Source organism: Lepidochelys olivacea, assembly GCF_965140295.1.
Source record: "Lepidochelys olivacea isolate rLepOli2 genome assembly, chromosome: 16".
Classification (NCBI taxonomy): Eukaryota; Metazoa; Chordata; order Testudines; family Cheloniidae; genus Lepidochelys; species Lepidochelys olivacea.
This window is the reverse complement of record NC_140426.1, coordinates 22,877,265-22,894,995: the sequence shown is the minus strand read 5'-3', so window position 1 is coordinate 22,894,995 and position 17,731 is coordinate 22,877,265. Positions and strand designations below refer to the sequence as shown.

At 53.2% G+C, this 17,731-nt stretch overlaps 1 protein-coding gene across 7 annotated transcripts in view; it reads left to right on the top strand.

The window, feature by feature from the left end:
• The first annotated feature begins 317 nt into the window (after positions 1-317).
• Positions 318-17,731, top strand: part of PHF19 (PHD finger protein 19) — a 31,144-nt gene continuing 13,730 nt past the window's right edge. Inside the window, exons 1-8 of one of the 7 annotated variants that reach the window (XM_084649754.1) lie at positions 318-337; positions 4,712-4,915; positions 6,352-6,433; positions 9,564-9,659; positions 10,812-10,912; positions 12,622-12,770; positions 14,463-14,558; positions 15,810-15,878. In XM_084649754.1, coding sequence (XP_084505880.1) covers positions 4,727-4,915; positions 6,352-6,433; positions 9,564-9,659; positions 10,812-10,912; positions 12,622-12,770; positions 14,463-14,558; positions 15,810-15,878 — 782 coding nt within the window. In that variant the 5' untranslated portion in view covers positions 318-337; positions 4,712-4,726. The other 6 variants (XM_084649751.1, XM_084649750.1, XM_084649753.1 and 3 more) reach the window with 6 other exon arrangements.

The window sequence follows — 17,731 nt, the reverse complement described above, 5'->3', positions numbered from 1 at the left end:
GGGTTAGTGCCCGGGTGGGGAAACAGGTCTGAGTGGAGGAGATGGTGCATTTGGGTGGGTAGCTTGGCTTGGGTGTAAAATATCTGCTCTGCGTTTGCAGCATGCCTAGGTGTGTGCGCACACGGGTGTTTGTGTGCGGCTCTGGGTCTATGGGTGCAGGTGTCTCTGAGTGTGTGTTTCCCTCTGGCTATGGCTGGGTAGGCTGCTTGCTCTGAGCGTGTGTGTGTGTACACATCTCCGCGCTGTGTTGGCCGTGGGCATAGCTGTGTGTGCACGTGTGTTTCGGCGTGTGGCTCTGGGTGTAGCTACCGGTACACGTGGACAGGTGTACCTGAGCGTGAGTTTCTGTCCGCACGGCCGGGGGTGGCTGTGTGTGGAAGGGCCGGGGGCAGCAGGGTCGGGCGGACTGCCTGCCCCTCTCGGCGGGTGCGCGCACGCGTGGCCGTGGGGGCAGCGGCGGGGGGGGGGGGGACACACGCGGCGCAGCCTGGCCGGGCGCGTGCGGTCTGCGCGCGGCGTGGGGTGGCCCCGCAGCCCCCGGGCCCAGGCCGGCCGCACGTTCCCTTTAAATGCAGCCGGCGGGGAGCTGTCCGGGCGCTGCCTGGCTTCCTGCAGGATGGAGCCGGGCGGAGGAGGCGGAGGGGGGGCCCGTGCTAATTACATAAGCAAAACGTAAATAATTCGCGGGAAAAAGTGAAAAAGATGGCGCCCCGCCTCACCCGCCTGCAGCGCCGCTAGCCGGGGAGCAGCCGGCGCGCCCGGGGGCGGCATGGGGGGGACCCCGCGCCCCAGGCACTGAGCCGCCCGCGGGCAGCGCCCCAAGGACCTGGCGGAGCGGTAAGGGGGGGGGGCGCGGGGCGCGGGCACCCGGCGCAAAGTTTGCAAGGCGCCCGCGGGTGCGGGGCTGGCTGGGGCAGGGGGTGTCTGCGCTTGGAGATCCAGGCGAGAAGGAAACCCCCCCCCCCTCCCGCAGACTTTGTGGATTTTGTAGGGTTATAGCTAGATTTTTTTGGGGGGGGAGGGGAGGTGGGTGTTGGTGGTGGTGTGTGGGGGGGGGTCTTCGGCAGATCCTGACACACTCGCCGGGGGCTGAACCTGCTTCCTTGGCGGGGGGTGTTGCACGGGTTAAAAAGCAACAACCCCCCCCCAATGAGGACAAACCCCCCCCCCCCCCCGCCCCAAGCGATTGTTAGTCCGGGCACGTTGGCGGCTCGGGCGGCCGCGGCCGGAAAGTTAGCGAGGGAGCGGAGAAAACCGGCCCCGGCCCTGCCGACGCGTCCGAGGATGCAAACGTGGGAGCCGCGACCCGCCCCCGCGGCGGGGCCTGAATCCCACGGGAGCTTTGGCCCCGCGTGTCAGTGACTTCGTTGCCGCCGCCTCCGCCCCCTGCCCTGTCTGGGGGCCCGTTTGCCGGGGGCCGGGTGCGTCTCAAACGCCCCCCCCCACCAAAAATAATGGTTTTAATTTTGAATGTTTTTGAATCAGCCAATCACAGCTCTGTGGGCGACCGGCTCCTCGGTGAGGGCCCGCCGCGGAGAGTTTTGCTGCCGGGGCCGGAGGGGGCCGGTCCTGGCTGGTGGAGAAAGGGAAATCGGGAGGGTCGCTGGGCGCGCCCCCAGCTTACGGGGCTGCCCCCTTCTCTCCCAGCGGGGGGGACACGTGGCGCCCACCCCCACCAGACGCTCTTCCCCTCCCGCCGGGGCCGGGGGCCGGGGGCCGGGAATGAACCTGCCCTTGCGGGAGGCGGGGGCGCCGGCGATCCGCCCCTTCCCAAAGCACCGCCGAGCCGCCAGGGAAAGGGGTTGCCCGGGCTGCTCCCTCGCCTGGGCTTTGGGCGCGGACCCCGGGTGCGCGGGTCTGGTCCCCCGCTGGGCACCGGCCCCTGGCTCCGGCCGGCAAGAGCGCGCTGGCGGGGGGCTGAGTAATTAGCGCAGGGAGCTTTTCCTCCGAGAGGCCACAGGGTCCTTCCCGAAAAGGGGATTCATGCCTCTGGAATGTGGGAGAGTCGCTGACGTTCCCGGGCCTGGCAGCGATGTTTCATCTTCAAATAGTCGCTTCCTGGCGCGAGCGGCCCGGGAGGGAGAGCTCAGTGGTGTGAGCACTGGCCGGCCAAGCGCAGGCTTGTGAGCTCAATCCTTGAGGGGGCCCTTGAGGGATCTGGGGCACAACTGGGGATGGGCCCTGCTTTGAGCAGGGGTTGGACGAGATGGCCTCCTGAGGTCCCTTCCAACCCCGATATTCTGTGGATTCTATTCTGTGAATCATTGCTTTTATTTCTCCCCCGGGGGTGGGGGCCCAAAGGCAAACACCCCTTTTTAACTTTAGCGGAAGGAGAGACCGAGTGTTCTTGGGCCGGCTGCTCTTCCTGTCTTCGCTTTATCCTCTTCTGAGATGCGAAGAAAAGGAATATGATTCCAACCATTATTCTGGAAAGGAAGCGAGGTGTTTTCAGTTTGGGACTGGCTGCCTTGGACTTGCCTGGAAAGGCGCCTTGCTCTCTAGCAAATATTTGACAAGCTGGGAATGTGTGTCATTTCCCAGGAGTAGCCCAGCTTTCCTTGAATAGGGCCAAATCCAGGGGGGAGTCTAAACTGGTGTTTGTCACTTCCTCTTCTAGCCCACTTGGAGTGGAGTACAAGTCATACCGATTTAGACTTACCTGTGAATCCGCAGGAAAGTTTTGCATTGCGTGGGCATATCAGGCAATCCCAGGGGCCTGGGTGAGAAAAGATCATCCTGAAGATTACACTGAATTAGGGGTTCCAGTCCCTATTCTGGCAAAATTCCCACTGATGTCAGGGGGATCCTCTCCTGTGTGAAGGCTGTCTTTGATTATTAGCTGGTAATGATAGCTAAAGGCTGGATTCTCATACTCTCTCTGTTGGGTAGCATTTTACTTCACAAATGGTCCAGTGAGGAGGGCCCAGTGAGACTAGAGCTGGGAGAACCGATCCGGATACATTACTTGAACCTTTGCCCTGAAACTGGATGTTTATGCATGGGGGATGGGGAAAGGCGATTTTTTTTTTTCCATTCAAATGTTATTTTTTGCATGCTTTCTGCACTTCCGGGTTCTGTCCCGGAGCGCAGACACCAGAAGCGAGTGAGGCTGCTGTCTAGGAATTTCCAGCCTAATTCTGTGGATTCAAGAGGTTAAGATAGTTGGGAAGAGAAAACTTCAAAATGAAGTTTGCCCACTACTCATGGATGGGAGTTTCCAAATGCCCTGACCTCCCCTGCTTTAGCCTTTCTGTCTCTGTAACTCTGGTACCTGTCATCTGTCTCTGAATAATAACCATATAGTACTTGTTTTACTAAACTGAAGGCCAAACCAAATTCACATTGAAGTCAGTGGGTGTCTTCCCATTGACTTAAGGGGAAACTGAAACAGGTCTTAATATCATAGTCTGGTTTAATATGAAAACAAATCAGAGGGTGACTTGCATTTTTCAGTGGCCTGTAGCAGCTTGCTGATGTGATTGCCCAGAGACCATGCTCTTTGTGGGGTTTGCTTTGCTTGGCTACATTTGGACAGACTTGCATTAACTTTAGTTGAGAGACTCGCTAACCACTAAAATTTGACTCATCGAAGCTGTAAGTCTTATTGGTAGTTTGTAGGGTGTGCTCCTGTATTCATGTTTGCATGCGAAGTCCCAAGGGTAAAACACATTGAGTTGTTTATATATTAAATCAATTCCAGGGCATAAACTAAGGCAGGAGTTCCTGTTGCAATTAAAGGGACAGTATCAAGATAAAAATCCTGTGTCACTCAATGATGTTGCCTTACCTGTGTTTACTAATGATATCAATGATTATTAAAACTGGAAGTATTTTAAAAATCAAATTTACTTGATGCCATTTGTTTACTTTTTGCTCTTCACTCCCCTAGGAGAGTGAAACTCGGCTGGTCAGTATCACTTTCTGTTTATAGTCAGTTGAATTTTCATGCTGGTGCCTTGATCCGGTGCTGCTGGGTTTGGGGGTTTATCAAAAAGGGCAGAATCATAGAATATCAGGGTTGGAAGGGACCTCCAGAGGTAATCTAGTCCACCCCCCTACTCAAAGCAGGACCAATCCTCAATTTTTGCCCCAGATCCCTAAATGGCCCCCTCAAGGATTGAACTCGCAACAAGAGAAATGTTTGAATTAAAATTCACAGAAATAAAAAGTAAATTCTTTCAACCCTTCAAATGTACATCTTTTGGCCGAAGTATTTCAGACGTGACGGGGCCTTCTGAAATGAGTGGTACCAGAGAAGCTCTTCTCTTTGTTCATTATGATCTTAGCTGTATCCCCTCTTCCTTGGTTTTGTTAACTGAAGGCTAATATAACTTATGTTTTCTCAGCTACAGACTGGGACCTCTGGTTCTAAAAGCATATACGCCTCTACAGCTTGAGCTAAAAGAGTGGCTATTAGCCAAGGCTGAAGCAGGTTCATCAACCTCTATTTGTGGCCCTGCCACTACTCTAGGGGAACAGAATGCCACACGGAGTGGGTTACACTAGCAATAATCCTGTGCTATGCATAAGGTCTGTAACATCAGCTTCATTATAGAGACAAAACTCCCACTGAAGTGGGTGAGAGCTTTGTCTGATTAAGGATGGTGAGACTGGTACCAATGGCTCCCAGTACTGGAGAGTTTGCATGATCAGAACTAGCTTTTCCTTATGTTGTGATGGCAAAGTCACTGAGTGTGTGTTTTATTGGCAGTGTCTGCTGAGGCTCATGGAGAACGGCACACACAACCCAATCATCCGAGATGTCTATGCAGCTGCCAGCCACCTGCAACAAGCAGCCGTCAACTCTTCTGCGAATGGGAGTGGCTGCAAAGATCTGATGGTCAAACTGACTGAGGGGCAGTATGTGCTTTGCAGGTGGACTGATGGACTCTATTACCTTGGAAAGATCAAGAGGGTAAAGTAGGCGTTCAAAGCTCTATGCAATCTGACACGGTTCTCTATTACTTACTTATATACCAGAGATGTGCTTGAATCAGAGCCTAGATCCAAATGTTCCAAGTTTTATTGGGGGTGAGGGGTTGGAATCTGAACCTGGATCCTGATTTGAACTTCCCAGCAGATCCTGATTTGAACTTCCCAGCAGATCCCGATATCTCAGTAATTGGAGTGACCCAAATCCTGCCTTCAAGTACCCCCAAACTTTGGGTGTTTTGAAATCTGGATTCAGGTCCCGGTTTGGGTGAATGCATCTGTCTCATTTTAAAGGGCTAAACAGAAGCCCTTTTCTCTGCTAACACTAGACCTGTGCAAACCTTCCTGGGCTCATTTCCTAAGAGCTTCCCAGGCTAAGCCTTGCAGTTTGCTTCACAGGGGACTGACCCCTGCAAATCTGTTTGGAGGTTTGTTAGACTCCCACTCCATGTGCGCAAGTCCCTAGTCCTATCTCCTTCTCTCCAGGACCCCGAGAACAGCTTCTCTCACATACGTTGGGCATGGGCAGCAGGTCTTCCTTCCCTTCTTACTAAACACAGTTGGAAGTTCAACATTGTATTTATTTGATGGAAGCTGTCATTTTATCAAATCACCTGAAACAAAAACAATCAGCAACATATTTCATGTGCAATTTTATGGCAACATTTGTACTTTTTATTTCCCACAAGTTCTAGTCTTTACACAGGAAGTTGGTGGCAGAGTCATGCTGGAAGACACTTAACCTCTCTGTGCCTCAGTTTACTTACCTGTGAAACTTTAACACATGCCCAACTTTTGTAAAGTAATTTGAGAGCCCTCCGTGAAAGATGCTGGCTAAGTGTTATCAGAAGGACTAGGCTCGTGAAAGCTGTCCAGGGTCAGTGAGGCACATCCAGTGATTGTGCTGCGATGGTAAACAGCCCGACTACTGGGTTTAAGACAAATTCTGCAGGTGGGTGGCTTGGCAAATTTGGGAACTCATTCTCAGGCTGCTGGTTTCCATCCAGCCCATATCAGTGGTGACCAGAAATCATTTCATTTGATGGTGAAATGAGGTGATGGGCTTCCGTCCGGTTTCTAGATGGTAAGCAGATCATCACGTTAGTGGGCTCCTCAGCAGAGATGCTAAGGGCTGGATGAGTGTGGGAACAAAGACTCTCTTATCTCTCGATGGTACTCCAAGGCAGGGGTGGGCACTGGTGCTGCCCGTGTGCCTGGTAGGTGGCAACACGGCCAGCTTTGGTTTTCAGGGCTCTTAGTCTAGCATCCCTCACCAAAGCAAAATGCAACTGGATGTTCCTTTAAAATCCACATGCTGCAGTGAGTTCCTGTGCAGAGCTATCAGAATGTTGTGAGTTTACAAAAATGCTTAAAGTGAGGGGGATAAAATTGCACCTGACACCTCTCTTGTTTGCACAGGTAAGTGGCTCCAAACAGAGCTGTCTTGTGACCTTTGAAGATAACTCCAAGTACTGGGTCCTTTGGAAGGATATTCAGCATGGTGAGTGAAGCTCTGGTCTCTTCTCCTGCCCTGGGGTTTTTTAAATAGGCAGGGACAAATCCCAAAAGGGGCTCAGCACCTTCTGCTCCTAAGGATGGACCTGAAGACTCCCCAAACTTCCCATTTTCTCTTGTTTTGCTGGAGTGGCTTTAGCTGCGTGAGGCCTGGACGTTGTTTAATCAAAGGTAGCTCTGGGACATCTGCTTCCATTGCTCTCAGCTGACTCCTTTGCTGCCCTACACTGGCTCTCCATTTATCAGGAGTGCTCCTGGGATCTTTGCACTGTGGGTCACCGAGCACGGGTGCCAAGTTAGATGGTAGGTTTTGGTATAACATACGTACGATGCAGCATGACTCAGCCTCCCCTGCCCAGACTCAGCGAGGGAATGCCCCATGGAAACATACCGCCTAGCCACTGGTCCCCTTCTTGCAGTACCCCTATGCCCTGTCTGTAGGATTTCTGCCCCCACTCTGCGCTGCATGGGGAAGGGGGTCAATGCAGATGCCACTAAAGTCATTCTGTTCACGGGCTGATATTTCTGATGTGTCATGTGCCAGGTCTGGATAAAGGCTCCAAATGTACCTGGCTGGGATCTGTAGGATATCTTTGCATCGTTGTATGTAAAAAAAAAACCAAAAACAAAAAACCTCCGGCATTTTAACGCTTTCAGTGCTGTCCAGAGCAGCAGGTCTGTCCAGAAAATGAGCGGTTTGTCTGAGTGGACATTCCTTTAACCCCTTGGGGCCATTTATTTGACTGGCGGTCTGGAAAATGTTAGGAGGAACAAGAACTGTTTGGATGTTCTGGCTAGACTAATGGTGGTTCGCTGGGCTGTGTTTGTCTTTGGCTGGTGCTTGCGTCATGGCCAGTGGCAGGATTCTTATCTCTGGCTTACATCCTGCCTGTGTGATCATTTAGCTCCATTTGTTTGGAGCTGTGAATTTTGCCGATGTGCCTGGGTTTTTCCCATGGGAGATACTCCTCGTCCTAATGGTCGAGGAAGGCTGGGTCAGGAGTCCCAACAGAGGCCACCAACACGTCTTCCCAAGGGCTGGGTGTGCTCTTTAGTGAGACATGTCTCCTGCTGCTCTCGGAGGTTGTGTGTCTGGTACCTGCAGAAGCCTTAGCCACTGGTGGCCCAAGGAATAAGAGACTGGAACTAGGAAACAAGCCTGGGTCTTGTGTGTGGCAATGCAGAGCTCAGTGGCTAGCCATGCTCACAATCCCATCAGACTGGCCTCAGACGCTGCTGTGTCACGTGGATGATCAAGCTGAATCGTTTTAGTCTAGAAAGAGCAGATGCCTCAGCTAGTGCCTTTGTCCACCTAGGGCGATACTTCCCCCTGCCCTGTGCAGAAGACCAATGCTGTCATAGCAGCTCTGTCTTCAGGAGCAATGCTGAAAAGAATCCAGTTTAGCATTTGGGGCGTTTAAATAATAGGATTTTGCACCAGCGTCCATGTAACATTCCACTTCTGGGATAATACGTGGCATTTATAACGTGCTGCTCGTCCCATAAAATGCCATTGAAAGTTTTCTTTTTAAACAAAACATGCAGGAATAGCTTCATCTTCATGGAAACGGGGATGGGGCAGGTGTTTGATGTGCCTCTAGCCATACTTATACCTCAGGTTTAGGGCAGGGAGTGAAGGAGGATACCAGGCCCTGCTGGGACTATGGCCACATGTCGTTTGCTCTGGAGCAGTCCCTCACCTCCCTGTGCAAGTGATGGAATCTGCCATCCGGTGATCGTGTGCTCATGAGGTGTGGGCTGTGAACGTGCATATGAGTAAAGGTTGGGATGAGCTTCCACTGAAATCCAGCCTCTAGTTTGTTTTCACTCTGTAAGGTAAGCACTTGGCCATCCATTTGGATGAGGGATGCAACAGAGATCCTAGTCCCATGAACCTGTTCATAGCCAGAAGAAACAGCGGAAGAGAAATATGGCCTTGAATAGGATGACTTTGAAACTTCCCTGAGGCAGCAGCACGTCTTTAAACCTTTCACTTTATTTCTGATCCAAAGACAAAGGGTGCAATCCTGACTCTATTTGAGTGACTGGGAGTTGCACTCTGAATATGTAAGTGCTCCTAGAGGGGAGGTTCTCAAACTGGGGGTCGGGACCCCTCAGCGGGTCATGAGGTTATTACAGGGGGGCGGGGGATCGCGAGCAGTCAGCCTCCACCCCAAACCCCGCTTTGCATCCAGTACTTATAATGGTGTTAAATATATAAAAAAGTGTTTTTAATGTATAAGGGGGGTCGCACTCAGAGGCTTGCTATGTGAAAGGGGTCACTAACAAACAAAAGTTTGAGAACTACTCTGTTAGATCCTGCGTCTCTTCTCACACCAGTACAATTCCATTGACCCAATGGATGTACTTTGGATTTACCCTGGGCCGAGTGAGATGAGAGTCCGGCCCCTAGAGCCTATTTATGGGCTGCCTTGGTACAGAAATCTTGATTTTGCTACAGGCAAAAAAAAAAGCTATAAATTAACGTGCTCTTGGATGTCTTTTCACAAGGGCATGTCATGGGAATGATTTTTTTTTTTTTTCACCCCAGTTTTCTGGCTAAGCTCGAAGCACACTTCAGTATTTTGCCAAGTCTGGTGTGTGTAGGGGCCAAGACAAAATTTGCTGGTTCTGATCCAGTAGGTCAGTTCTTAGCTGGAGTTTCTGCAGATGCCGGCAACCCTCGCTTTGTTACAGATGTCCCTCCCAGACAGACCTGGGAACGTATGTTAGTTGAAAAGCAAATATCATCCTTCTTGGGGGAAACTGTTCTCCTCTGTGACCCAAAGTGGTGGCTGAACAGAAGGATGCGCAAGTGTCTAAGAGGATTCTGGGTTGGGCTCCCCACGTAGAATGTTCTGGGATAGGTTCTAGCCTGCATATGTGTCTGCACATAGAGGTGTAACTACTGGTGAGCTCGTGGTCAAGCCAGGAAGAGAACTTAGGAGTTGCCCAGGTTCTTTCCTTTAACTATATAATGTGGTGTGTGTGTGTTTGAGGGTATAAATAGAATTTTGCCAGCAGACCCTCTTCCCCACCCCCTCCCGGGTATTTCCTGCCAAGATGTTGCCTGAATCACGCATCTCTGAACCCACTGCTCTCTTGCTCTTTTTTAGCTGGTGTCCCCGGAGAAGAGCCAAAGTGTAACATCTGCCTGGGAAAGACATCAGGGCCCCTGAACGAAATCCTCATCTGTGGAAAATGTGGTCTAGGTAAGAGCGAGTGCTGCTCCAGGTAGAGTGTGATGCCCCCCCGGATTGTGGAAACTGCTTCAGATTCCGATGCTCTTCTCAGACTGGAGCAGGGCCCAGCACGCCTGGTTCCCCCTCCTGCAGGCCCTGTGCTGCGAGAGAGCATGGCTGCCTTGCTTCGACATTTCTGGCTGACCCTGGCAGTGACGGTGGCTTTCATTTTTGTGTTTTCTGGTACTGAAGGGCCACAATGTCATTGCTTGGGCAGGAAGGAGAAAATGAACTTGGCACACTTGGCAGACCTTTTCTCACAGAGTAGCAGACCAGGGTGGAGGAGCAGGGGATCCGCTCCTCCCCTTTTACACTAAGCTGATACTGGCAGAGTTTATTAATAAGGGATACCCGATGAACAGAGCTGGCCATTTCCCCGGTACGGTGTCATGTGTCACTCTGACATTCACTGAAAACCAGGTGCCCAGTGTGGCCACTCTCAGGCAGAATCCCCACTGGCTTCGGGATCCCAGGGGTCCCAGCTTCGGGGTCCCAGCACTGCCGCAAGACAGGTTAGAACCACAGAAAGCAGCTGAGGAGTAACATGACTGTTCGCATTTGGTTGAGAGCTGAGTGCACATATGTTTGGGGGAATGATCGGGGGGGGTGGGCCGCATGGGGCTGCGTGTACGTTTGGGGAGGAGGAGTGAGACTGTGCATGGGATGGGGTGTAGTGGGCGGGGGATGAATGGAGGGCATGTGTGGGTGTGTATATATTTGGCAGGATGAGTGGGGCTGTGAATGGGTGTGCGTGGGGGGTGTATGTTTACGGGGGATGGGATGCAGCTAATGTTTCCTCTCGGTTCATTGAAACCCCCGGGCGTCCCATGGCTCTGATACGCCGGCTGCAGGGGAGCTGTGCCGTTAATGCTGGATGCGTGCTGAGCTCCAGGCTGGCCTTTCTCTGGCCGGGAGAACCTGGCGTTATCCAGTCGGGGCTACGGGATACCCGTTAATCCCCTTCCACGACCTGTGGCCGATCATTAGCGGCTGCTGTTACTGTGTGTGTTTGTGGGTGGGCCGTACCTACGCGCACACAACCCCTGCCTTCTCATTGGCCAGCTGGTCTCTGTGCTCCCAGAAGGCTCTTGGCTCGCTGTACACTGATTGTCCCTCCTCTAGGCTATCACCAGCAGTGCCACATCCCGGTGGTGGACAGCAGCGACGGCCCCGTGCTGACGCCCTGGTTTTGTCGGAGATGTATATTTGCCCTGGCTGTACGGGTGAGTGAGGCTCGCCGTCCTGCTCGCTAGCTCTCCGGTCCGTTTTTGGTTCTGCGGGGGTGGCGATTACAAGTTAGCTCCTTCCCTTCTGGGGGCTGCCAACCGCAACAAGAACCTGCCCTGCCAGGTGGTTTTTGCTGGGCAAACGCTCTGCAGTGGGTGGCTGACTGCGCGGTACTTACCCCGGCTCTTCATACAGGGGTTAGCTTAGGGGGACTGGGCAGAAGAGCCCTGCATTCCTATGGAGGGGTGAAATCCTTTGTAGCTGATGGCAAGGGGGCAGGATCACCCGCTCTGTGCTGGGACAGAAGGGAGCCAGCTTGCATCGCCCCTGCTCGGGGGCTGCCGGTTCAGCACCCCCTGCTGTGTCTGGAAGCCCACTCTAACTTGTGCCCCATGGGTCGTGGCAGGGCACGGAATCGTAAGGCTTCACCTTGGCTGTGCCTCCCACATTGGGGCAGGGAGAGCTCCTGCAGCGCTGGCCTAGCTGTCTCTGTGCCTGGCAGGGGGGCCCTGCTGCACAGAGGGAGTTTACCAGTCGGGGGCAGGGCAGCCCCTCTGCACCAGCCAAGCTGGCAGAAGGCAGCCGTGGTGCAGAGGGGAAGTCACGGCTCAGTCGAGGTCTCAGCTGAAATAACTGGGGAAAATCCTGGAAAACATTAAAAAGTGACTGTTACTCCTGGGACCTGCCCATTTCAACAGGGGAAAGGGACCCGTGTTCCCTGCCTCCATGGCGTGCTCCTGTACAACAGCTGTGTTCCCTTTCGCTCCAGCCCCCAGCTCCTGCCAGCGGGCGTCAGTGGCCAGAAAGCCGTCTTGAGTCGTCCTGATTGCTACTAGCGCCCATGTCAGGGTTATGGAGCAGAGATGGGCTTAAGCCACAGAGCTCAGCCCTGCGCCCTCCGGCTTCTGGGGGGAGCACCGCCAGGCCTATATCAGTTTAAAGAGAAATTCAAATCCCAGGCTTTCCCTGGCACTTGCTTCTCTTTGCCCCAGTAGGCTGTATTCCATGATTGATTGATTTTACACAGTAGCTTTCACCAGGATTCAAAAGTGACTAGTGATCTGGGGCCCGACCCAGCTGCTGCCCTTTAAAGGGGCCTGCTTTTCAGAGAGTTCTGACCCTTTGCCCTGTGCAGATTGGGCCCTTTTTAAGGAATCTCTTGATCGGGAACCCAGACGTGAACCCCAGGCTGATGTAACACTAAGGGATTGCGAATACTGGAAGCAGAACATTGGGGAATTCAGGAATGCAAGAGCAGGGAAAGAGGACATGTTTTCAGCTAAGGCTGAACTGACATTATGGGAGTAGCCGCATGAGTGTCTGGCAGGAGTTGTGGTCGTGCAGCCCAGCACTCCTTCAGCATCTTTGTTAGAAGGGGCTCTTTGGGCTTTACCCTCATGGATTTGTTTCTATGCTTCCCACTGGGTATGACCCCCATTTTGCAGGTGGGGAAACTGAGGCACAGAGCAGGGAAGTAACTGCTGGGTAGCCTTGGGCTAGTCAATTGGCAGAGCGCACTGACTCTTTGCCCCCTGATCTGACCATTAGCTACTTTCGTGCACCCTCCAAATTTGGGACCTGAGCCTGCATCCTTGCAGCTGATGGCAAAATGCCCATTGACTTCCATGGGGCCAGGCTCGCTCCCCTAGTCACAAGCTTCCTCGTGCACGGCTGTGCTGACCCTGTGTTCTGCTTGGTCCTGCAGAAAGGTGGCGCCCTGAAGAAGGGAGCCATCGCCAAGACGCTGCAAGCCATCAAGATGGTGCTGTCCTACAACCCGGAGCAGCTGGAATGGGATTCTCTGCACAGGACCAATCAGCAGCAGTGTTACTGTTACTGCGGGGGGCCTGGCGAGTAAGGCCCCAAACTTATTACACTGCTCTTGGATTTGAATGTGGCTATCAAAGATCAGACTTCTAATGTGTGTGACATGCCCCCTCCTCCAGTATAACCGAGACCACCGTGTCCCAGTGGGCTCAGCTGGTCCTGCACAGCGGCAGGGACCTATGCTAGCCTTACTTACCGACTCTGTAGCTGATGCATGAGCCAGACTAGAACCCAGCTCCCTCTCCCATAACTGTTCGCTGAGCAGGGCCAGGGAGAGCGAGACAGAGTGGGTGGGACAGAATACGACCAGGAAGCAAGACAGGGCTGCTTCAATTGCAGTCACTGTTTAGATTCAAACTGCACTTTAGCCCATACTAGCTGGGCTGTTCAGTGTTAGTCTAACATCACCTTGGCTCGGGGAGGGAGAGAAATGGAGCTAGCTAGCATGAACTGACTCCCTGGGCTGTTTTTGATCTTTGTATCATGGTAGCAGCTGAGATCAGGGCCCTGTTGGGCCAGGCATGGTACAAAAACAGGGAGAGACAGAGCCTGGCAAACCGAAGCTTCCAATCTAAATAGACAAGATGGGCAAAGGACGTGTCATTATCCCCACCGTATAGATTGGGCACTAGGGCACAGAGCTGAGGGCTTGTCCACGAATGCAGAGGAAGACTGTTACAAAGTCTGGGACTAGTGTCCCGGTCCAGTACCTTAACCACCAGGCCATCCTTCCTCCCTAGGGCAAGTGTGAGATTGAAGGTCAGTTCCCGGGGAAGGCTTTTTTGAGGGTGCAGTTCTCACCCCATAAGCACGTGTCAGGTTCTGAGTTTGCAGCGTTTCCCATTCCCCCGAATGTGGCTGCTGAGCATGTTGCCCCGTCTCCAGGAGAAAGGCGATGGGTTGCAGTTTACTCAGCGCTGATGCAGTGGCTCTGGGATGCAAGAGCTGCTTCCCCTTGCTGTAACAACAAGCTGCAGGTGGGAATCCCCCATCTGAAAATAACCCAGTTGGGGAAAGGCACAGAGGACCAAAATAACCATCTAGAGAGCTGCTGCAGGGTGCATTTGCAGTGAGGCTTCCTGTATGCTTAATTGGGAGAGGCTGCTAAGAAAGCCAGCTGTCCCAGCGAGCTGCTGAGGTGTGAGGTTATCAGTGTGATCAAAATACCTAATCCAGGGTGAAAGGCTGCGACCAAGTAGCTTTAGTTACTAAACTTTATCTTTGATAAAAAATATTGTCCGGAAATCCAGATCTGGGTAGCATCTGGGGTCTTCCAAGGGGCCCCTGGTTAAGTGCCCAACTCCCATTGCAGTTCAGTGGGGCTGGTTGACTTCTTTGCCTCCTTCGAAAACTCTGTCTGGACCCCCCTGCTCCCCCTTTTTAATGTAAATGTCAGTGGTGGATTTTTTTAAATATAGCCCTTCCCCTGCAACATTACAAACCCAGACCCATCAGGCCTGATTCTCCACTGTCCTGCGCCTCGCGCCGTCATTTCCACCAGTGTTGAGGGGGTATGAAATTCTGCCATTCCCATTTGGGGAGCGTTGCACACCCATTTTGCACACTTACTTTGCCCTGGTGTCAATGCCTGCCCAACATGCTGCGCAATCGAGAATTGCCTCCATTTGCCTGTAGGGCACCATGTATGGCAAAGGTGATCTAGTCCTAATGCACCTCACACCACCTCTGAGAGTGTTGAAATCTGGTCTCTCTTCCCAGATGGTACCTGAAGATGCTGCAGTGTTACAGTTGCAGGCAGTGGTTCCACGAGGCCTGCACGCAGTGCCTTAGCGACCCCATGATGTTTGGAGACAGGTACGTCCTTCCCCAGCTCACCCTGTTGTTTTGTTCCATGCATCCCTGAGGGTCGAGCCAGAGTTGTGCATTGGTCAGTCTATTTCCTCCCCCGGCTGACTGTTAACACGCTCACTGATGCTTTGGGAGCAGCTGGAATCAGTGGGGTTGTGTCCCTTCATCCCAGGCAATCGGGCTTCCTTCAGGTGTCCTGGGAATTGCTGCTCGGCTGAAATCCTGGCTGATTGCTTGGCCAAAAGCTGGTGGATTACAGCAAGCAGCGGTCCGGAGAGAGCTGCCACTTTGAGTTCACTGACTGAGCGAGTGTCTCCCTCTGTCTTGTGTACATGGACACTCAGAGCATGGCAAGCTAGGGTGCAAGTCTGCCCTGCACTAGCCTGCGAGCACTAAATGTCCATGGGGACCCTGCTGCTGCGCACTATCAGTTCCCGAGTGGGATATGGAAGCACCCTGGGGAGCTGTTTGTGTGCAGCAGCGGGGCCTGCGTGGACACTCGGTGCATGGCCGGCTAATGCAGAGCAGATCTGCACCCCGACTTGCTGCGGACTAACTGTGCGTCTGGACAGGTTCCAGGTTGTGCATTCTCTGGCTGTGTGTGGGGAAGGGGGGTCCTTGTCCCTTTGTGTGCAGGGTGGATCTGTGGCTAGGAGATGGCTCCTCACTCATTTCTGACCCCCCAACCTGGTGCAGTCACGGCGTGTTCTGGCCAGCAGCCTGCCAGCCAGGAGACTGCCAGGCACAGCAGAGAGAATGGCTTTTCTCCGATGATCTGAAGCAACTGGCAGTGCTCAGATGGCCTGGGCCATGCTGGGGCAGGCAGAGGGGAGCTTCAGTTCCTCTCTACGATGCCCTCTGGCTGACCCAAAGGGCTGAATTGCTGGACTCTGCAGTGACCTTCTCTGCAGCTGAGGAAGGGGGCAGGGGCAGGACTCTGAAAGGGGCTGGAGGAGGGAGTGAAGCCTGCAAGCATTGCCTGGGGGAACGGAGTGACTTTGGCCCCAGTCCGGGCCAGAGGACAACACAGCCTGGCACATGCAGGGGGATGGATTCTACCGCAGTCATTGCCCCACATGGGCACAGAGGATCCTGCTGCAATGCTGAGACCCGCTGCCCTTCGGGGAGGGTGGGCTGGTGGCTGGTACTCTACAAGCCAGAGCCTCAGGCTGTCCTGTTGGAGAGATGATCCCAAATCCACCCCCCTTCTGAACTGCCCCCCACCTTACCCTGTGTTTCTTGCTCTCTCTTTTTCAGGTTTTATGTTTTTTTCTGTGCGGTGTGTAACCAGGGGCCAGAATACATCAAGCGCCTGCCCTTGAGATGGTAAGAGTTGGCGAGTAGTCTCTTTGGGCTCAAGAGATCAGGGCTGGAACCTGGGGCTCCCAACTGATGGGGCGAAGCCCTGACTCCTTGGCTGCCAGCCTCCACCTGAATTTCTCTCTCGCTCGGTCAGGGACTTTCAGAGTTGTCCCCGGAACTGCAGAGTCTCTGAAGTGCCTCCACGTGGCCCAGGGTTGTAACTGTCCCTTGGAAGAGACATAGCCAAGCAGATGCATGTGCTGCACCAGAGGGAGGTCATTGCCTTGATATTTTCTCCTATACCGGAGCTCTATTTACGGCTGCTGCAGGAAGGGTGGGATCAGCATTGAGAGGGGCAGGGGGCCGGTCTCTCTGAGAGGAGCCTTAATTTGTGGAATGGAATACACAGCAACAAAGCTGAGAACCACTGATCAGCACAGGGAGAAGGCCAGAGAGAAGCCAGTGTCTAATGGCTTCCTTTCCCCTTGGTGCCCCTTCGAGTGCGGAGTGAAGTGTCTTCAGCTGTCACTTTCCTCTGGGAACTTTCTGTGCAGTTCGGGGGTGGGAACAGAACTCCGCTCAGCCCATCTGGCTCTCTGACCAGCTGTTTGATAATCAGGCATAATTTATCCTTCCTGGGCCTCCTGGCTCTCCCCATTCTGCCCTGCATGCAGCAGGGCCTGGGTTATGCTGGAGGAGGATGAGAATGTGGACGTCCCCAGGGGTCCCCTGTTAATGGCATCCCCATGCCCGCCTAAGCTGCACGTTGAGCTGAAGCTGCGTCTTCATGCAGTTACTTGGCCCAGGAGACTGATCTCACACTTGTTTTTAAAAATCAACGGGCCTGGCTCTTAAAGGAGCTGAGCAGCTGCAATCCCCCCCAGTATGAGCAGACTCAGCCCCGCCGAACGTCCGGCTCACCATGTCCTGAGTTCCAACCTAGTGAGCATCCCTGGGTGTGGGCCACTTTCCCCGCAAGCTTTGGGGATCTGTGTGGAGGGGGCATTTGCATTTTATTGGTACGCCCATGATTTATTTTATAGTTTAGGGAGCATTAAAATGTTTCTGTCCTGACCTGCTCTCCCAGTCCAGGGCTGCACACACAGCTGCTTTGATGCCCCTTAATCCCAACCTGCAGAACTGCTACCCATGCTATAATCCTGCTGGTGCAGGTCACTCTGGGCTAGCCCAAGATAATCTGGGACTCAGTGTGTGATCTTCAGTGATCAACCTATGCCATGCAAGCTGGAGCATGGTTCAGTTCCATAGGGGACTAGGCCTTGCATCTAAAACTGGTGTATGTTTGTGGAGTCAGTTAGGGACTAGTGGATGGAAGTTTCCTACTAAACAGAAAGCGGATGATTTGATTTGTGCCCTAAATGGGGAGGCTCCTGACCTTCCACTGGGCTCCATAACTGTGGAGTTCTTGGTCAAAGGGAATCGGCTTGTCTATCATCCTGCATAGTACTGAAGCAGGAGCCTCACACTGGCATTTCACCCTCTCCCTGGTGCAGGGAGGTTGCCAGGATCTTTGCAGCTTTGGAGGCATCACCTGAACTGGCCCTGGCTAGTTCCGTTGTGAGCCTCTTTTCTGACCTACAAGCTAACCCAGGGCTTCTCCTGAGCACACCCTGCTCCGGGAGTCAAGTTGTGTGGCACGGATTCCTATGGAGGCTGGACCCAGGCTGCATGCTTTGCCCTATTGTATGTGAGCCAAAATACATATTTGCCAGCAGATAAGTCACCCAGGTGATCTGGCCACATGTCTCTCCCTTTAGTTAAGGGATTAAGTGCAAGTTTATATAGCAGAGACCTCATAGGTCAGAGGATAAATAACTTTCCCCTTCTCTAGTGCTTCTTATCTGCGGTTCTCAAAA